This window comes from Alosa sapidissima, chromosome 10, assembly GCF_018492685.1.
Source record: "Alosa sapidissima isolate fAloSap1 chromosome 10, fAloSap1.pri, whole genome shotgun sequence".
Taxonomy (NCBI): Eukaryota; Metazoa; Chordata; class Actinopteri; order Clupeiformes; family Clupeidae; genus Alosa; species Alosa sapidissima.
Genome location: NC_055966.1, coordinates 6,529,147 through 6,550,712, shown reverse-complemented (window position 1 = coordinate 6,550,712; position 21,566 = coordinate 6,529,147). Strand labels below are relative to the sequence as shown.

General features: G+C 42.6%; 2 protein-coding genes across 3 annotated transcripts; one reads left to right on the top strand and one right to left on the bottom strand.

Moving 5' to 3' along the window:
* Window positions 1-976: 976 nt before the first annotated feature.
* LOC121720584 (2-iminobutanoate/2-iminopropanoate deaminase-like) lies at window positions 977-9,240 on the top strand. Its single transcript, XM_042106854.1, has 6 exons — window positions 977-1,173; window positions 5,942-6,047; window positions 6,240-6,294; window positions 6,386-6,454; window positions 8,150-8,205; window positions 8,537-9,240. Exons 1-6 carry the CDS (start codon window positions 1,109-1,111, stop codon window positions 8,591-8,593), a joined length of 408 nt encoding a protein of 135 aa, XP_041962788.1. The 5' UTR covers window positions 977-1,108; the 3' UTR covers window positions 8,594-9,240.
* Window positions 9,241-19,322, bottom strand: LOC121720583 (skin secretory protein xP2-like). 2 transcript variants are annotated; one of them, XM_042106853.1, is made up of 5 exons: window positions 18,911-19,322; window positions 13,565-14,127; window positions 13,006-13,531; window positions 10,790-10,867; window positions 9,241-10,620 (listed from the first exon to the last, which is right to left on the bottom strand). In XM_042106853.1, exons 1-5 carry the CDS (start codon window positions 18,999-19,001, stop codon window positions 10,601-10,603), a joined length of 1,278 nt encoding a protein of 425 aa, XP_041962787.1. In that variant the 5' UTR covers window positions 19,002-19,322; the 3' UTR covers window positions 9,241-10,600. The 2 variants fall into 2 exon arrangements, with proteins under 2 accessions (XP_041962787.1, XP_041962786.1); XM_042106852.1 differs by having other exon boundaries at window positions 13,006-14,127.
* Window positions 19,323-21,566: the final 2,244 nt, after the last annotated feature.

Below are 21,566 nucleotides of genomic sequence, written 5' to 3'. Positions count from 1 at the left end.
GCGCTCGTCCACGAGTGCAGAATGCATGGAGGTCTATGGAGCTGTACCCCTCAAAATCCACTTTTCTCGGGATATAGTTTTTTTTCAAGTAATTTGAATATTGTATTCGAAAGGGGAGGCAAAGAAAATACACTTGGTGGAGTATTATATTTTTAAAGTCACTTAATTGTTCTAAAAAGCCTTTCAAACGTGTCAATGATGTCGCTCATTAGCACAATGCTAGCGTGTTTTGGGCAACAATGACCCAAACTGTAAGAAATCAAAAGGACATAAGTACTCGTTCATTCAACTTTTGACCTATAACCCATGTTGAAGTTATACAAACTACAATCAAATCTTAGATTTGTCAACGACAATCAGGTGAAAGACACAAATTTAGCCGTCTAGCTCCATTGACTCCCATTCATTCTGCACTCATGGCAATCGCCCCCAGTGGAAATCTGGTGGAACTGCAACCAAAATTCGGTACAATGGGACTTAATACGGAGTGGCCAGGCTCTCCGTAGACGGGCTCTGACTACGGGTAGTTAGTTCAGCGCACAAAACAGTTCCCCCACTGCACAATGGTTCCCCAGTGCTCCATTGGCTTCCAAAACACACGTGGTTACTGGCGTAATCGGGCGTAATAGGCGTATTACATAGGTGGTTTACGATTAGCCAGAATTCCTTTTTTCTAATAAAATAAAATAAATAACGCAACAGTCCTAGCCTACTTGAAAAAATGAATAAACTTACTATCATGATACCATTATACATTTGTTGTTGAATAATTTAAGCATGGATTGCATTGTATTATACTAGCCAGGATATGGGTAGAGAGCTTTCTAAAAATCAAGAAAATAAGCAAAGGGTAGTGATGTTATAAAGAAAAGGGGTCAAAGGTAGGGTAACAATAGTGGCAAAATGGTGGTTTGTTATTCTATGATTTGGTGGTTTGGTATTCTATGGTTGTTTTCAGCTTTCTATGGTAGGCTATGCACGTACAACGTAGGCTACAATAGGCACGTAACGTAGTCGCTTATTAAACCGAAAACTTTCCTGGTTATCGGTTCTCTGGCTAGGATACCCGACAGTTTCGCCGTTAAGCCCATTGCCATTTTGCTCAACTATGTCCGCTATTATTAGAAGAATCATCAACACCAAGAAAGCTCCGGCGGCTATTGGACCTTACAGGTAAAGTTGTAACAAACTTTTACACTACACGTGATGCATATTTGGCCGGGTTCACCATGCAGCCAGTAAAACACCTGTGCCTTAATTTCCCGAATACCTTGCCATCTTTCTTCATGCTTATGGCAAATACTTAGTATTAGTACAAGTATAACAGTACAAGTATTAATGTCTTGATATTTTAGGAGAAATTCATATACAGCCTATGCTTCTTATGTTGGGGAGTGTCCCTTTTCTTCCAATGACCGCTCAGGGAGGAGTTTCTCTTTGGATGCACCGTCTGCTCTGAATGCCTGATTAATGTGACCATGCAGGCGTGGACCATCATTGTGCTATTGCCCTATTGCATAGCTTTTCCGCATCTTGTGTTATAGATGGTGTGTTGCGCAATAGTGTCAACAAAGCCTTCTCCAGTGAATGTGTCGACCTAACTGGAATGCATTAACAAGACAGAAAGTAGGCTACTAGCCAACAGAGGGAGACATTTAGGCATCAACACCAGTTAGGCCTACTCACATTCAATGGATAGCTGACGAGAAGAGAATTTGACTGGAAAAAGGATAATAGGTCTAATCAAGAAAGTAAACCCTTTTTTGCAAAAGCAAATTTCTACATGGTATCCAACTTTAGGCTTAAATTCTAATGTAGCAGTCCAAAATAATGACCTTGGTTTCCATATCAAATAATCAAAAGTTGATCATGGCATGCACAGATAGGCCAGATTTTTACCTGAATCGTTCAGTTTTCGCAGAAAGCACCAAACTTGGTACAGGTATAGTACTACCCCTAGTGATCAAAAATTAAAATGGACCCCAACACATAGGGGCCACTAGGGGGCGCTATCTTGACTTCAAATATGGCCACCAAAATATGCCCTTTTTTATACATTTATAATGCTATGTTGCTTTTAACACATAATATAACATGTCTATAGCCATCTTTCAGCATTATGAAATACATAATGAGGCAATCATGCATAATTAAAATGGCAAATATGTTAGATTTTAAGGAAGTAGCCATACATTCTGACACTGAGTCAAAAACTGGGGTGCGTTTAGGCTATGTGTGAAGTTTCGACTGTGTGACTAAACCCTGCACTTGTCTGGGCTCAATCCTTCTAATTTGCCCCCTAGAGGCTGGCATGCTAGCAAGGAGGCTAAAACTCATGGATGCTAGCATCTGTCAAGTCTCTTAAAGAAACATATGCTTAGCCTAGAAATCTAGACACACCCTGGCGGCAGCAAATTACATTTGCTCGAAAAATTAAACTTCTATCAGGCCAATCAAATCGTGTATAGAGTCGTTAGGCGGGCTTAACATAATGATTGATAGCAGAGTTGCAACGGTTTGGCTTGAATTCCCTGCTACTTGAAAACAAAGAAGATGGATGTTGCTGTTGGTGAACAGTGTGACCGCAAGTTTGAACTAGCTAACTAGCTCCGCTAGTGGGAAAACGCATGGGACTCATAGCGCTGTCCTATTGTGTGCAGAGGGAATTTGAAAGACAACCGATTATCCTGCCCCTCGCGCTGAGCACTGGGAACGGTGAGTGTCCAGACCCTACATTTTAATGTGGGTCTGGCTCGTCAGGCTAACAAATGCTGCCTTTTGGGAAATTAGCTATTTTGTATTCTATCCTAGAGTTAGATAAATTAGTACATACACCCAGTCATAGTTAGATAAATTAGTACATAACCCAGTCCAACACATCCTACTGTTAGCCTAATTCAATTGAGGTGGGTGGGTCTAATTCCCATATGCTAAAGTTTCTTTTAAGGCTTATAGTGATTGTTTGAAAAGGTCTATTTTGTTTTATTGTAGTTTAACATTTTGCATCCCATAAAATTATTATGCTTGTTAATGAAGCTAATTTAAATACTTAATACCTTATGGGTTTAGCTCCCTCCTGACACATTATGGCTCATGCTAGTCAGTGAACCAGCACTTTTAGGACACTTGCTAGTGCATTCAGCGCCCAGTCCTTGGGTGTGCTTTGTGGTGGAAACACCAAAAGCTGAAGACAGGTAAAGTTGAGTATCGTCCACATAGCAGTGATAATCAAATTCATGGGAGCGAATGGTTTCACCCAAGGAAGTGTGTAAATAGAGAAAAGTAGGGGCCCTAATACTGATCCCTGAGGCACACCTGTGGTGAGGTCATGTGCCCTTTAAGGTAGGATTTAAACCAGTCAAGGGCTTTCCTAGACATCCCAGTTCAGATAGTGTAGAAAGGAGAATGTCATGGTTAACAGTATCGAAGGCTGCAGATAAGTCTAGTAGAATGAATACTAATGACTTAGCAACTTAGATGAGGACTTAGGTACTCTCAATGCTTCGGTCACAGACAGAAAAGCAGTTTCAGTAGAATGACTCTTGAAAACAGACTGCATAGGGTCTAGCAGGTTGTTCTGATATAGTAAGTCCAAGACTTGCTTGAAGACCACTTTCTCCAAAAACTTTGACAAGAAAGGAAGAAGGGAGATAGGTCTGTAAAAACAGGAATGGTTTTAGAGGTGGTGGCAAATGATACATTTTCCATCTTTATCCTCCTTGACTGGTTTTTCACTAGTTTTACATTTGGCTAGGGTCAGTGTCACTACTGGTAGCATAAGCCAGTACCTGGAGCCTACAAACGTTGCACAGGTAGTCCAACTCCTCCAGAATGTGGCAGAAGGCATTGATACCATTGACTGTCCCCCCACACTCCCCTGACTTAAATTCGATTGAACACCTCTGGGACATTATATTTTGGTCCATCCACCACAGACTGTCAAGGAGCTCAGTGATGGCCATGTCCACATCTGGGAGCAGATCCCACAGGACACCATCCACCGTTTCATTAGGAGCATGCCCCAATGCCATCAAGCATGTTGGGGCCATACGAACTACTGAGTACCATCATGAGTTGCTGCGCTGAAATTCAAGCAAAATGGACTTGCCGTGTCATTTTTTCTACCTAGATTTTCGGGGGGTCTTTGAATTCAGTCCTCTGTGGATTGGTCATTTTCCACAAGTGGCATCCTTTTGTTTCTAACATATTACCCAGTCCATATCAGTTTGAATCCTACCTCACAGGATGCTCGTTTAACGCATCATGGCTTGGACAGCTGTCCGCACCTCACCATCCCACCACAGGGGTCCCCCAGGGCTCAGTGCTGGGCCCCCTTCTCTTTGCTATCCACACTACTTCATTTGGACAGATTATCCATTCGCACACCTTCTCATACCACTGCTATGCAGATGACACACAGCTTTATCTTTTCTTTCCACCTGATGACCCCTTGGTCTCGGCACGGACCTCGGATTGCCTCTCAGACATATCTACATGGATGAAAGCACACCACCTCCAGCTAAACCTCTCAAAAACCAAACTGCTGGTCCTCCCAGCTAAACCTACTGCTCCCACCTACTCGAATGCCCTCATACGGGCATATATGCTAACCCCCGACCGTTGCGCTCTTCAGACAAACATCGTCTAGCTCTGCCACCGGTACGCTCAGGTCAATCCAAACTTTTTTCATCTGTTGTTCCTCGTTGGTAGAACGCGCTACCAGTTCCTACTAGAGCAGGGACATCCCTCTCCATCTTCAAAAAACTCCTGAAGACCCAGCTCTTCAGAGAATATCTCCTCTCGTAGCACTACTTACAACTAGCTAATTCTAGCACTTACCACCTGACTTGACTGTATAAAAACAGCACTCACTGATGCACTTTTCCCTATTGTACTCTACCTTTTTGAATTGTTTTAAATTGTTCTAGAATTGTTGAGAGAAATTGTTGTTTACCAGGTTGTAAGTCGCTTTGGCTAAAAATGCGTCAGCCAAATGTAATGTAATGTAGATATCCAGCATGATGTTTTTTCCCCATTGAGATCTGATGTGTTTTATTTTTTAAAGTGTATAATTTTTTGAGCAGTGTATAGTCAGAGGTAAGGTTTACTCAGAAAGAGAAGGTGGTTAAATTTATTGATGTAGGTAGTTACTTCAATTAACCAAGATATAGAATAATTGGCTTATTTTCTTACACATAGTGGCCATATTGGAATCTTACCAGATTATACTTGATGCCTCGTATATTATTGAAGTTGTCATGTGATAAAATGACTGTTCAAACTTTGAAATTGTTTTTGAATGATATTTCTATCATCAATAGCAATAGAGATGGTCTATATTTTCACATTTGGTATCCGCCATATTGGATTTCAAAATGGCCAACATCAAGTTGGTTTGGAAATCATGTCAATAGCTTCCTTGACCCTAAAAATTGAGTGTTAGAACTTTTACTACTTTTTTATCTTGTTTAATTTTGAAGTTGTCAATCAACAATTCTATTAAGAATGGTAGGCATATTTGAATTCAAGATGGCGGCCACTAGGGGGCGCTATATGTTGGGGTCCATTTCAATTTTTGATCACTAGGAGTAGTAGTATAACTGTGCCAAGTTTCATGCTTTCTGCAAAAACTGAACGATTCTGGTGCTTAGCCGCTGTACTAAACTGTGCTTTTCAATAGATATTTCTACCATCATGCTTCAGGTGACATGAATGTACACAAAGTATTTTTCCTTGACGTAAAGGCTGATATAAGATATATGCAAGTATGATCACATCATATTTTCCCAGATATGGGTAGCCTATACTGTCTTGAAAATGATATAGCCTAGCATAATAGATGGCCCTTACAATGACCGAAGGTGCCGAATGTCACTGAGAAACAGGGCTTCACACAGATCAAACTTGAAGACATTTTCCTCTGTTCTGGTTCTTCTTATAGCCAGGCCGTGGTGGTGGACTGCACGGTGTACATCTCTGGCCAGCTAGGGATGGATCCAGTCTCTGGCCAGCTGGTAGCGGGAGGAGTGCAAGCCCAGACCAAACAAGTAAGGCTGAGGTCACATTTGAAAAAAATACAATTAAATAAAAAAAATGAAAGTAACATACTCCAGTTCATTGTATGCATCCCTGCTGTGAGGCAAATATTTTGCTGAAATAAATTCATTTTAAATTTTATCTGTTTCATTAAGAAAAAAAAAAGACATCTGCAGATATATGTAACATGCTTTTTTTCCAAGGCTCTCATAAACATGGGCGAGATTCTGAAGGAGGCTGGGTGTGGATATGCAAATGGTAAGAGTTAATACTAACCATGGTTGATGACTAATTAGCTAAGTATAGTAATGTAAGAAAGCAAAATTATAATTGTTTTTTTATGTTTCAGTTGTGAAAACCACAGTTCTTCTGGCAGACATCAATGACTTTGTCAGTGTTAATGATGTCTACAAAGAGTGTAAGTAGAATACAGTAGAAGTACACCAAGATATCAGACAGGCAAGGTTTGAACCCCCCTTCCCATCTTCTTCTGATGAATTGTGGAACCAAACCCACCTAACTGCCATCGGCCTTGTTTTTATCATTTGACATTCTTCAAATGGTCACTAGGTGGTGATCAGTCCTCTTTGTATTCAGAATCTGCTGGGAAAAGAGGCGTGGGCCCAGTGGAGACATGTGGCACTTCTGTGTGCAGGGTGGATCCAAATATACACAAATTGCAGGCTGGGCTTGAACAAGTTCCACTCTGATTATCTTCACTATGGCACTGGTTGTAAAAGTCCACATACAGTTAAGATCAAAATTATTCATACCCCTGGCAAATATTGATTAAATGTTGATTTTCTCTTTACCGATATTTTTTTTTCTGACTGAAAATTACACTGCCACATGCCAAAAGATTGTAAGACAATGAGGTAGAAACATGGAATGGAGAAAAAAGCGTTTTTATCTTTTTTAAACATTTTTATGAAAGATGGCATGTCCCAAGTTATTCATACCCTTTTTAAACAATCACTTGAAATATCCTTATTTGTAATAACAGCTCTCAAAATGGTTTATTTAATACCTACCAAGCCTCTTCATGTCTCCACAATGATTGTAGATCGCACCTTTTTAGTAGCAATCCGGGTTTTGTGGCAGGAACGATTCTTTGCCATCACTCTGGCCTTGTGCTCACTTTTTTGACGGATTGAAGTTTGGACTATGGCTGGGCCGCTCTAAAATGTTGATATCGTTCTCTGTTAACCATTTCTTGCCTTGTTTGGCTGTATGTTTTGGATCATTGTGTGCTTTAATGATCAAATGATCTTTTCCTCCAGAATCTTAATGTAGCCTCTTGTTTTAGTGTTACCGTTTACTTTGATCGGTATTATATGAACCATTTTGAGAGCTGTGAATGCAAATAAAGATGTTTCTGTTGATTATTTAAAAAGTTTTGGACATGGCATTTTTCATAAAAATGTTAAAGAAGATTAAAAACGCTTCTTTTTTTATTCCATGTTTCTCTCACACTGTCTTGCAACCTTTTGGCATGTGACAGTGTCACTTTCAGTCAGAACAAACATATTGTTCACATTAAATCAATATTTGCCGGAGCTATGAATAATTTTGTTCTTACCTGTAATTTTAGCCAAACTCTTGCTGTTTACTTCACATTTTGGGTCATGCAACCAAGTCAATACTGTGGTAATTGCTCATGAGGATTTGCATAGAAAAGGCCCACTTAAGGTGTAATGAAATACCCTGGTCTTATTTACGCCATCTTTGGATTTAACAGTTATCTTTAATGATTCATAGCTTGAACTAATTGTGATTATATAGATAATGTATTTAGCAGTTATTGAGTAAGATTATGAGGTTGAGGGTGCTCCCTGTGCAAACCATGATTTAACACACTAGCCAAACAGGCAGAAACAAAGAGTAGTGCACATGTTCACATAGCCTCAGGTGCTGTTTGTTCATATCTATGACTTGCATGCAGAGAACCGGTTCTAGGAGGAGTCCTACCCTCTTGTTCATTTTGACATGGACATATCTATTGTATTCTCTGAAAATCACTGTAAATACCTGTGCAAAAGACATCCAGGCCCTGTTCAACTGTAGTTACGTGTTCCATATCTGATACAACTAACCATGTTCTCGTTTCTGTCAGTCTTCCAGAAAAGCTTTCCTGCACGAGCAGCCTACCAGGTTTCCGCACTTCCTAGAGTGAGTACTATGTGATGGACTCGCCAGGTGTCAACATGTTTTTGTTCAAAAAATAAATGAAAGTGCTTGATCATTTGCTTCAACTCCTCAGAATGGCATAACTTAAATATGAACATATTTAACATCATTCAGGACAGAACTAGGTTGAATGTCCTGTACTGCCTGTATGCGGCATGTCCATTATATGCTGTTCACTGGCCATTCACTCCAGTTTATGGAGAATTCTGATTTCACATTTGTGGGCAATGATAGCTTCATAGCAACAAATGTAAACAGTCTATACACAAACTGCTATTGTTTGCATGGGAGGTTGACTCTCCTCTCTTGACAGGCTGGACTAGTTGAGATCGAAGCTGTGGCCGTCCTTGGCCCCATCACAGATGCCTGAAAAGCCTTACAGACCACGCGCTCTTTAACTGGACAGAAATCAACACTACCAAACATGTGCCTTGAAGATTCCGCTCGTGCACAACGTTCATATTCCTCGTTGTGGAGGATATTCTATTAACTCCATGTAAATGCAGATTAATTATGTTCTAATCTTAAAGGGATTGGAGTGTGGGGTTTGATTAGGCCATGTAGGGCTGTCCAGGACGCTGCTGGGAACTGCACCTCCCTCCCTCGTCACCAGGCTGCTTTCACTTGCCTCATTAACTCTTAATGAGCTGCGTTTGGGGCCGCTCTCCTGATAGCTGCGGCCTGTTTTGTTTTCCTCCGCTTCATATTTCAGCATTGTGCTGAGTGGCTGATCGTCCCTGAGGATATCTGCAGCTCCTCTCTGTACTAACTCATGGATGGCTTAGCTTAGCTTAGTTAAATTTTAGCTTACCTTACGATGAAATTTGTATTCACATTCTCATTCTCAAATCACAGAATACTACTGGCTGTAAAATAATCAACTGTCCTGTCTGAATTTGTTTACTTGATCATTTTGCTCAGATTTACTTTTGACTGATGAATTGGTACTATGTAGAAACATTGCACTATTTTCATTGAATATGAATATGTACAATTGAAATAAAATCATGAGTCTTATTTATTAGTAACAGCAACTTTATTCTGTACACTAAAAAGCTAGTGTGAGAGCTGAGTACATTACACAGTTGATCTCTGCATGTTACACAGTAAAACAAACATGTGGGGATAGCACTTGTTCCTGCTTTTACAGGCGTACATGAACATGACCTAAATTCACAGTGAGAAAAGGCACCAGGAATCCTATGAAAGGTGTGCAGATCTGATGCAAATTCAAGAAAGTGAAGAACTTCTTGAGACTTTGTTTCCACATTGGTCCATAATTTGTGCTGATACAGTATCTGAAGGCAACACTGGATAGTTCATGCTGTTTGAGTGAGATCGCAGGAAAGGGATGATCTCCCAGACCCAGAAGGCTGCACTGTATGTCAATGGTGGAAGACGAACTGTAGAATTCCATCAGTCCCTGCTATAGTGTTTTGCAATGGCAATTGTCTGAAACCAAACAAATCCCGAATGTGCTCTAATGGGTCAGCCATACAAAATGCAATCTACCTTCAATATCCAAAACGTTCTTCTGCATAAACAGACAGACATATAAACGACAAAGAGAAAGATAGAAAAAGTAGTAACATGCAAGGACAAATTAATTTTCCAGAATGATTAAGAGTACCTCCCCCCACTTCCAAAAAAAAACAAAAACTTTGACATTCCACATTAGCAGGATTTAAAATAACATGCTGCGTTCACAAAGGCAAAGTTCCCTTCTTTGGACCCTGCCTCTCATGCCTAGCGCCAGAACACATTCTCTTTTTTTTTTTTCACAGTTAAATTTTTGGCTTGTTTTTCTCACATATAATGAAACATGAGTGTAGTAGTACTTGGGCCTCTGTTACACAGTCACAAACCACTGCACACAATCTCACTAGAACCACCTTATGATGATGATGTGTACAGGTCTATGTACGTGGGGGGGGGTGGAGTCGAGGGAGGGAGGGGGGGAGGGAGTCGCCTTCACTTTCAGTTTCTCAGATAAAGTTGAGGGAGTCGCCTTCACTTTCAGTTTCTCAGATAAACCTGGAGTGAAGTGTTTTCCATTGCAAGGCCTGCATTTTGCCTCCATGCCATTCTGTAATGGCGATTTTCCCTTTGAAAAGCTCAGGTGGCTCGAGGCACTTTCATCAGCTTTCAAATACATTGCTAATACAAGTACATATTTACAAATGGTAGAATCTCCACTGCTCCAGATTTACAGGCAAAAAAAGGCACCATGGTGTCAGATTAGTAATTATTCCATTTCTGACAAATGGTCTGCATATTGTTAGGGGTGTGTGTGTTTGTGTGTGCACGCATGTGTGTAAATGTATTCATTTATTCTTTGGGCTACACGTCAACCATGTTTGCTGTAGGCGAGTCTCCTTTAGTTCTCTGCACTGGCAGCTGAAAGATAATGAAAAACAAGATTGATGTGAGTCACAAGAAAAAGGACACATAAGATGCTTGAAAATATTCTGTTAAAGTGATGCACTGTGTACGCGACACAGCCCCACACGCAGGCTGTAGGAGTTATGGGATCATTGCAGAGAGTTATGCTAGAGGCCTCTCTCACCAGGGGTCTCCTCAGTCTTGGGGCTTTCTACTGGCTCCTCCACTTTGGCCACCTCACTTCCTGTCTCTGCCACTCCCCCTAGAACAGAACCAACAGACAGGAAGTCAGTTGCTGGCATTCCCATGAGGGGTTACACGTGAGACATTCCATTAGCCTCACAGGAGAAAGCTGAAAATATCACAGCGACCCGGACAGCTGATTAGCAAGACAAGTAGCCGGCAGACAGATAGTCCTCAATCAATGAACAGTTCCTGACGTACAGGAACAGCTTGTTTCAATGGAACTGGTTTGGTGAACTCCCGCCCCTCACACATTACCCTGACACATTCTTAAGACATAAACAAACACCTCCAGACCATAGCTGGTGGGGTGGGGCTTTGCTCCTATAGAACCTATGCATTAGGGAGAGTGGCTAGGGGCATTATGCAACGCCCCTTCTGCACGTGCTGGATGCAGAGGCCTCTCTGCCCCAAAAGTACAGTGTGTTCTTTCAGTGTTTGAGAGAGACTACTGACAACCAGTTCAAGTACATTGTAGCAATATTTGCCAGTGCTATTAAGCATTTCATTTCATTCTGTTTTATGGACATTTGAAGTCAATGATGAATAATTAGTCATGTATATCTGTATATACACACAAGAGGAGTCTCCTGGAACAATCTTGTTATCATTAAGCACACTTCCATCACTTTACAGTGGAGTTCCCTGTTGGAGTGCGGAGTGGGTGGATGTATGTGTTTGTGTAATTGGGCCTTTGCCCCTTGGGTCTGTATGAAAATAGAAAACTGTTCTCTTTGCCTTCACCTCATGGGAGGTCTCTTAACAAGTGATACGAGAACATGATCACACTTCCAGCTCTTCCAACTGGAACTGGAAAGTCTTGATTGTAAGCCACAGCCACATGCGCTTGAGGTGGTTTTGGGAAAAGGTGTTAGCGAAGGTAATGTATGGCACACATACATTGTAAGGAAGAGCGTTTTGAATAAATAGTTACATAAATAACTAATAAATTGTTTATCCATAGTTATTTTTAACCATCTTAGTGGGCAGCTCTATGGGATTTGGATCTCAGAGACACTACACTCCACAGCAACGCAGTGAGGAGGACCTTGACTTGGAACAGCCATAAGTATTGCAGCTTGTTAGGTCACAATAGGCCTGATTATATCCCACCCTGTCCCAACCACGCAGAGGGGGACAAGGTTAATTTGCATTAGAGCTGCTGAGCAGTGGATACACACACATCTTATGTAATCTGAGGCAATAGTGCATAAGTTTACTGTGGTCCTTGGCAGGGCACAAAGAGAGAAAGACATGGAGTGTGTGTATGTGTCTTCATGAGTGTGTGTGTGTGTGTGTGTGTGTGTGTTTGCACATGTCTGAGAGGGAGCCTGTTGTGAAAAACAACAGCGTCTAAGGAAGAGAGTGACACACTCCACTGCAGCATTCTAGTGCTGTGTGGGGCTGCTTTGTCTCCCAACAGCGTTAAATGTGCTGTTCAATGTTACAACAATATCTATTCTGTTCATCACCAAGACTAGACAAATCAAAAGGGCACTTTGTGTGGACAGATTCGGCCTTTACAAAGTTATTCATGAAACCCGGTAGAACTGACCCATATACATTGAGATGTCAATGTATGTTTTATGCTAAATTCCTAGCGCTGCTAAACTCTCACTTCTCTGTTATGATGACCATGATTATCCTGAGTGTGTGTATGTGTGTGTTGTAACAGGATCTAGTCAGGGGAAACAGAGGGGATGTCAAAGCATATTTTAACGCTTTCTTCCATCCTTCTTTGTTGTCTATGACAGGAATGAATGTGAACATTTTAGTAGAACACCACAAAACAAAGTTGAGGCTGGTTTAAGAGTAGTTAAGAGGTGGACAGTCTTATTGCATCTATTCAGAAAATACAAGTAATACATAAGCCAGAAGCCATCACTGCCATCTTTGATCAGGCAGGTTCCGAGGTTAAAGGGTGACATCAAGTCAGCAATACCAGACTCGCAAACTAAAATGGCCGACTGACAACTTCAAATTCCTAAAAGGTCACCTAGGAGTGGTGGCACCAAAAAGAAATGTTTGGAGACAAAAGAAGGCTCCAGCAGATGACTGGATCACAATGAATGCTTACAAGGGACTTTTCCAGTTTGTTGAGGCAGTATTAGTTGGGGATGATCAACATCTACATGAGGACAAAAATTAATGGCGTACCCTCAGGGGCTGCAACTGGAGCGTCTTCCGCAGCGACAGGCTCCACTGCTGTGGGGGCTGGCAGGGCTGCCTCTGGAACTGGCTCCGGGGGGCTGACTTCTGCTACAGGGGCCACCTCAGCTGGGGCGGCAGCTTCGGGTGCTGGTGCTGGCTCTGGCTCTTTGGTCTCCTCTGCAGCAGTGACTGGAGCTGGTTCAGCTGTGGGTGCGGGGGTGGGTTCAGAGGCGGGGGTGGGCTCGGGCTCTGCGGGGGCTGCTGCTTCAACAGTGGCTGCGGCAGGAGCGGCCGCGACTGGCTCCACAACGGCTACTGGCTCAGCAGGTGCTACAGGCTCTGCTGGGACCTCAGCTGCCGCCGATTCAGCTGGTGCAGCAACTTGAGCAGGGGCAACAGCCTCAACGGGGGCAACTTCAGCAGGGGTAGCGGCCTCAACGGGGGCAACTTCAGCAGGGGCAACGGCCTCAACAGGGGCAACTTCAGCAGGGGCAACGGCCTCAACGGGGGCAACTTCGGCAGGGGCAACGGCCTCAACGGGGGCAACTTCGGCAGGGGCAACAGCCGCAACAGCCTCAACAGCCTCAACAGGGGCAGCAGCCTCAATAGGGGTAGTTTCGGCTGGGGCAGGAGCTTCAGCAGGGGCTGCCGTTTCGGCGACTGCTGGAGCAGCTTCCTCAGCTGGCACTGCCGTTTCTGAAGGTGCGGCAGCCTCTACAGGTGCAGCAGCCTCTACAGGCACCGCAACTTCTACTGGAGCCGCAACCTCGACGGTGGCCACGGCCTCCTCCGACTCTGTTACCTCCACAACAGCTGGGGCCTCAGCAGGGGCAACTGCCTCGACTGCCTCCACAGCCACCTCAGCCTCTACAGTCTCAGTGGCCAGAGCTGCAGTTTCAACGCTTTCCTCGGCAACCGGTTCGACAGTAGGTTCAGGCGCAGTCACAGGCTCTGGTTTGGCGGGGGCTGCCTCCTCCACCTCCAGACTCTCTGTGGCTTCGCAGGCCTGGACGACTGGCTCCTCCACGGCCCCAGGCAGCAACTCATCCGGTAGCGCACTCTGAACCGGCAGCTGCATCTGATCTGCAATGGTCTCTGTGTCCTCTGCAATGATCCCATTATGGGCAACTGTCATAGGAGAGAAAAAAAACAATGAAAATTGTTTTCCTAAAGATGAGATAAAATGAGAACAGTCATACTAGCTTGCCGGAAAAAAATGTACCGAACAATGTGGAGAAAACATCAATCAAATAGTGTGGACAAAACATTAAGAACACTAAAGAACATATATCAATTAAGTCAATTCATCACAGAGCCCACACTGATTGAACTATCCACATTCTTTTTGTAATGTGTCTGGTAATTGGCTAACTTTGAAGGAGTAGATGAATGTGTTAGGCAAGACTGAATACATTGGCCTCACTGGAAACTATGTATCAGTGAGAGTAATGTCGTTTCAGAAAGCCATCAAGGTGTTTATAAGGCTGTTACGTCGATGACCCCCAAGGGTTTCATTGAAATTACTTGAAACATAAAAAGATCTGCACAAGTTATAAATGTGAATCTCTTGTCATGGCAACAGACAACACTAAATCACCTTTTAAGATAACAGAGACAATAGCAGCTAAGGCAAACACGTATAGGACTAACCAACACAAATCATCATGACAACACCTGTTAGACCATTGATGGGGTTAATATTTATCTTTTCACAAGCATGAACATGCTGTAGTTTTGATTGGCATGTTACCCAAGCATTTCATAACTCTCCTGGTCATTTTAATGGAATCACAGATTTTGAGCAACACACACCTCAGTGAAAGTGGATCAGTGCCCGTAGGCAAAGGCAGGAGAACCCTGACCTAATATAGTTAATCCAGAAGAAATTAAGAACCCCAAAGGCTGGAGAACCCTGACCCAATCTAGTTAATACAGAAGAAATTAAGAACCCCATGGTCATATATTTCTATAACCACATTTTATGAACACATCATCCATGTGAAATGGCTCAAACAATGTTTAGCAGGTTTGGGTAATGAATGATAACGCATAGATAAAGATGTACACACTCCATTTAATGAAGTAAAAAAGTATTTTCATAAATTGAGGTAGAAAAGAATGTTTCATAAAGACTGGAATAATCATTTACTACAGAAGCACTCAACTTCTCTAGGCAGACAGCATATGAAAAGTCTTTCAGATGTGGTACTCAAACAAACTGAAGACATTATGGACAAAATCGGACAATGAAAGGAACCATATTAAGATAGAATATGGCAACGTCTATTAGCACACATTAATGTGCACAATTAATACTTTCCAAACAAGCTTCACTTGAACAGCCGCAAAATGTGTACAACATCTAACCAACGAGGCAAACAAAAGATACTATCTCAGTCAGGCCTGCACAAAGCCATTTTGTTCAGAAGAAATGCCTAAAGCCATGCATAGAACAAGAGTGGGGGGGGGAACAAATATCCTTTTTCCGTGGCTGGAAATGTGATTTACTGAGATGCATGTTTGTGTAAACCCTGGGTGGTGGATCTGAGGAGTAGCACTCTCCCAAAACATGTGATGGGTTGCACTCTTGTATACCACCCTAAGGTGTCAACATGTCCCTCAACTCCTCAACCTGGAGTGTCCAATAGAGAATCAGATACATATACCTGAAAAAACAGTATCAAAACAGACCAGGCCTGTGAGTCATAGCTACGCAGTGGCACAGTTAATCCCATCAAAACTGGCTCAGGGCTGTCTATTTGAAACAATATGAGCGATTTAGGAATCATGCACGCCTGGTGAATCCCAAATGTTCAAATTAAACGCCTTTCCTCTGTTGATGCCCCCGACTTCCTGGTTGTAAATGTGGGAGCCCTCCCAAGGCATGAGAGAGAGGGGGGCAATGACTGGAAAGGAATGTGATGGGCCAGCACAAACCACCAGAAGTGGAGCAAGGCAAAGCAAACAGCTAGTGTCCTTCGCAGAGCCCCCCAAAACGAACAGCGTGTGATGTTGATGCTTCATGGGCCCGATCTCTCCAAACACAGCAAGACGTGTGCGTCTCCCTGGGCCAGCAGTGCTTTGCCGGACGGGTCTGCATGAGACATGTCCTGTTGTAGGGGGGAGAGCGTGGCCATGCACATGGAAACGCCTGGCTTGGTTTAACTTAAAGTGTGCTGTGCAGCACGGCGTGGGGGAGGGGGAGGGAGAGGGGTCATGGAGCGCACCTGTCTCATATTACCACTTTGGGTCACGTGCCTGGGTGGGAGCTGAAAGAGACTTTCAGGCTAGAGGCTGTGTGCATGTCCACACGTATGCTGATATGCATATATACAGCCACTCGCATACAAAACACATACTCTCTTCCTATTGGATGCATTCACATCCTATCGGATGCAATCAGACATCCTATCGCTTTAATTGCCAAAGGATTGGCAACAACATGGGAAAATAAAGAACATTATTTTAGAATCTAAGCTAAACAGTGTGTGATTCATGCATGCATCATCCAAGACACTTTATAACGCATCCACACCATAAACTTCATTGACATCACTGTGGAAGGTAAAGTGCTTTGTTTTCTGATGGCACGATATGGGACCTGTAGGCAGAGAGGCTGTCACTGTCCAATGCTGGCATGAGAAAAAGAGGGGCCGAGACAGAGCCCTCTCACAGCAGAGCACTGGGGCCGGATGATTTGTGTGTCAACATGAAAAATGGCCAAGGATGACAGAGAACCCAGTCAAAACAGTCCCGGCCGAGGGAGGAGGGGCACTGTAATGTTGGATGCAGGACAGTGACTGAGTACAATATATCACTCTCTATCTCTCTCTCTCTCTATCTCTCCATCACCATGCTGCCTTACCGGGACAACATGGCACAGTGTAGGCTGAGATGGTGACGTAAGTCTCTCAAACAAGCGTCTCTACATGTCCAGGTGACCAGCACTCAATGTCCAGACAAAGAAGAAGGCCAGGCATGGTTTGAGTGGTGCCAGGGACTAGCTACGACTGATACCAATCGTGTCTGCTTCTGCTTTGGCCCGTCTCTGAAGAAAGAAATGCTGAAATGGGGCGGCTTACATTTCTGACCCATTTGAAAATAACAAAGCATTCCATTTCATTTTTGCCTAAAGCAAATATACACATCCAGAGGACAGACAATAGCCCAGTTCTTTTACATTTGCCTTGGAAGATTTGTCAATAAAATAACTCAAATTAAAGCAAGGTGAGAATTAATGAAACAGTGATAACACAGACTTGTACAGCTGAAGTCCCACCTCAACTCACTGAAGAAATAAGAGTGTAAAGTGAGGCTATCCAAATCCACAGGGGAGTAGAACAGCCTAGACAGCAGGCACACTCTGTACGTTAAAACACATTACATAACTTTGCCTCAGCTGGGGAGTGTGCTGCTGGAGCCATGCGATGCAAGGGCAATGAATGGACAATATGTGGCCTATATGTGTGTGTGTGTGTGTGTGTGTGTGTGTAAGAGAGAGAGGGTGAGAGAGAGAGAGAGAGAGAGATAAAACATTCAAACAAGAGAGAGAGAGAGAGAAATAAAACATCCAAACAAATGGCCAACACCAGTTTACACAAATCAACAATGGGGGGGGACATTAAAAGACTTTTCTCTGTTATCTGTGGAATGCAAGCAGTAGGTGTTTGTGTTTTCTCTCCTCTCCCCCAGTGTAGGAACCCCTCCCCCCGGACTTGCATGTCTTCAGAGTGCTCGTGGCATGTATGTGATGTGTGATTATTGTCTACAATCCTTTTCACCGCCATTACTTTTGTTAGACCTTCACAAAATGTATATTTTTAGAATAATTTAGCTAATGATGGGTTCCATAGGCGTTCCATTGCTAGCAGCTATGCTACTGATCAGGAATGTCCTTTGTGCCTCTCCTAAACCTCCACTTCATAACAGTGTGCCAGTGTATTGTTTCCCCCCTTATATACCAGTCCCGACCAAAGTCATTAGTCTTGTTGAATAGGTGTGCTTGGGGTAAATTGCACCTAGGAGTCCTGATGATGGACCCACTGAGGTGTATGATCTCTATTTAACCACTTCACTGATTAGGCAGAGGAAAAGCAGCTCTGCATTCTTGCCCTGGGGGTGCAGATGTACTTTTTGGCCATGAGAGTGTTTCATCAGAAATGCAAATGCTGTGCCAACAACCATCCAAAACTTTTCTAAAGTCTGTTTTTAAGATCTTCCCTTTGTAACTCACAATCCCTCACCTTGGTGAAAAAGATCAAATGATTGCTCAGTACAGGGTAATATTAGTTAATCAAATGTTATGATTTGTCATGCTCCAACAATCAGTCTCTCTCTCCCTTCCTTATCGACTACCATTCTCTGTGATGAAACAAAGATTCAGGTCTGACTGCCACACTTCCTTTCCCTTCATATCCTGCTTCAGGTTTATCCATGCGATCAATTAACTCTGTCACAGGAACACCATGTTCTCATACTGAAATTATACAGTTACTATATATACACTGATCTATACATTTCGTCTAAGCTCCTTTATTTAAACAGATCACATTAGGCTACATAATCGATCTAAAAAAAAAAGGGTCGCAATTATAGTGAGTGTAGGACAATGCACACAAATAGGCTAGAGTAGGTTACAAAATCGCAAAATCGCAAAATCGATGACGCGTCCCATGCACTCAATGCCTTGGTAAAGCATCACATTTCTTCACTTACCCTATCAATTAGGCTACATGTCAGCATAATTGCATTGCAGGTAATATGTTAAACTGAATAAATACAAAACAAAAGGCCAGACTGGCTGCTGAAATAACAGATTTCAAGAGTGATCATCCGCTAAGAAATGCTTAAAGGCACTCTAGGAAATGACGGGCCTACATGACTTGGACAGAATGTACAGTGTGCCACTTACCGAAAGTTGTGTCTCCATTACTTTCTTCAGGTTTGGTGCCCGGTCGGTTCTCTTGGGCTACGGTCTGAGAGCTGGAAGAGGAACACCCCATTTTGTTTTATGCACAAAGAGACGAGGCAACTGATGGCTATTTTATAACACTTCAGGAATTTATAGTACAGCCCTTATTCGTTCACAAAATAATCTGCAATGCCAGCGTCAGATTTGTGCAATTCACCGAGCTACTCGATTTTTAGGAGTAGAGGCAACGCATATCTCCCTGTCGGTTGTCTTAATGCATGGCCTTCCAACCTCATTCATGCCCTAGACAACGACGCGTTGTGAGCTCTGAAATGAACGTGGAGAAGACGCTTTAAAACTGGCAAACTGTTGCTCTGAGTGCGAGAAGTAAGTGCTTTTGAGCATGCGTGAACCAGTCTGGCTAGAAAGTGGCTACTTATCTATGGAGTGCTGGAATGAATCCACCTGGTGGTGATGGTGATGCACGCTCGCGCAGTTGCAAGCATATGGATGTGTAGGAATGGTTATGAGTGGTGTTTTTGCACAGTCAAATTGAAAAATTGCAATTAAAAACATTATATGTAAAATTAACCATTAATGAATAGGCCTAAGTGTCTGTCTCGTCACTGTTCTCACCAAAAATGCACGCATAACCATGGCTTATTTGTAATTATATGTATGCACATGTTTGTGTAGGCCTATGTATGTTTTGTTTCGATATGCTTTTGTATGCTCAATCGTTTAATAATGCCGTCATACATCCCAGGTCTGAATAGACGACACAGGGATGGTTTAACGATGGCAGGCAATTAAATGAAGATATGTCGCCACCTATTGACAAGGTATGGTGCTATTCAGGGATTCCACATACAGTGGACTACCACTCATTCACTACAAATTGAATTATAGTGAATAATCCAAGGGCGTAGGTTTGGTCTCAGCTTTGGTGGGGACACATCCCCAACTCCTGTTGTCACAATACCAACATTAGTGTTTCAATACCAATACTAAGTGAAGAATCTCAATTTCGATACTTTTGCGATTTTTTTAAAACTTGATTTGGTTTGTGTGATTTGTGAGATCATTCACATCAGTGGCAATCATAGAATTTGATACACAATTATGATTTTAGCCTATTGATTATAATGTGGTTAATTGTAAGTATAAGTATATTTTAATCTCTGCATTTATCCCAATCCGTGAATTAGTGAAACACTCAGCACACAGTGAGGTGAAGCACACACTAATCCCGGCGCAGTGAGCTACCTGCAACAACAGCAGCGCTTGGGTAGCAATGAGGGGTCGGGGTTCGAATTGGCAACCCTCCGGTTACAAGTCCGAAGCGCTAACCAGTAGCCTAGGCCACGACTGCCGAATTGAAAGCTCTGTCAGTCAAATTCAATATCAAAATGTTTTACTTTGGCCTTTTATGGGGTATGTATTGGCAGACAGACAGCCCTGGTAACTTACCGTTGTCGTTGACACACCTGCTCGCTTGACTGCCACTGCAAAGTAGCCTGTGCATTGGCATTCTCCATGCGTGTAGCCTGCGTGTCAGATAACCCTGACGTTTCTTGTATTGTCGTGCTGGCTGTCGGAATGATCAGCAGTACAAATAAGTTCGCTAAAATATTGGTGGGGACAATTTTGTCATCTTAAAATTTTGATTAGGACTAGTCCTTAGCGTCCCACCCTAAATCTACGCCCATGGAATAATTGCTCTTGGGTGCTCCTTGTTGGTGCCCCCCACCCAATCCAAATCCTCCCCCACCTTTTTTATGCAGCCCTTGCCACTTAATCTACTAAACCCCTCTTCTACTGCACTTTTTACCCCCCCCCCATTAATGCACAAATGCACAAATAGGCTGACACCAGACATAATTTCACTGCATTTCTTACTTCCAGTAACTATATGCATGTGACAATAAACTTCCTTGTATCCTTGTATCCTTGTAATCACATTGTTATTCACTTAGTTCACTAGTGGATGAGTGGATATCCAGAGGTCTTGTAAGAATGGGCTCTTATATGATGATACATATGAGAGTGTGTGCATGTTATTTGGTGAGGGGACAGCTCAAGCAATGTATTCTTAATTCCAAATATGTTATTATTTACACGTCTTATACCTTACATATTTTAAGGAATTAGGAGTAAGGAAACTGAACACCAGACCTCAAATCTATCATGTGGATTTACTGTATCCTTGTGCACAAATCATTCTTGCATTCAAATGTTATACAGGCTTATTATTTTGCCCATTCATCTTGAGTGCGAAAATACAGCCAAGGCCTAATTACACAGAAAAATATTTGAAGTACTTGTGCTGCAAAGTCTTTCAAAATTGAAAAAAAAATGTGTCCCCAGTAAGTACCGAAGCAATTGTGTGAACAGTAATCTAGAGAGGTATTTTGCTGTATTCTGAGCAATTGTGTGAACAGTAATCTAGGAGGTATTTTGCGGTATTCTGAACATCCATCTACAGGCATTCCTTATGAGCACTATGTCTTGACTAAAAGTCAAATTGTCTTTTTAATGAAATATTCCACTACTGAACCATCGCACCATTTACACCCTAATTAGCAAACATGTTTGCCACCAAAACGAGAAAAAGAACATGCTTGATTTTAGGAGGGAAAAAAACATGCCACCCAAT

Coding starts and splice junctions, on each gene's coding strand:
- LOC121720584 (XM_042106854.1), top strand. CDS start 1,109: ATGTCCGCTATTATTAGAAGAATCATCAACACCAAGAAAGCTCCGGCG. Junction 1,174..5,941: donor GCGGCTATTGGACCTTACAG/GTAAAGTTGTAA, acceptor TTCTTCTTATAG/CCAGGCCGTGGTGGTGGACT. Junction 8,206..8,536: donor AGGTTTCCGCACTTCCTAGA/GTGAGTACTATG, acceptor CTCTCTTGACAG/GCTGGACTAGTTGAGATCGA.
- LOC121720583 (XM_042106852.1), bottom strand. CDS start 19,001: ATGGGGTGTTCCTCTTCCAGCTCTCAGACCGTAGCCCAAGAGAACCGA. Junction 10,868..13,005: donor TCCAGTTGCAGCCCCTGAGG/GTACGCCATTAA, acceptor GTTCTGTTCTAG/GGGGAGTGGCAGAGACAGGA. Junction 10,621..10,789: donor CAAGACTGAGGAGACCCCTG/GTGAGAGAGGCC, acceptor ATTATCTTTCAG/CTGCCAGTGCAGAGAACTAA.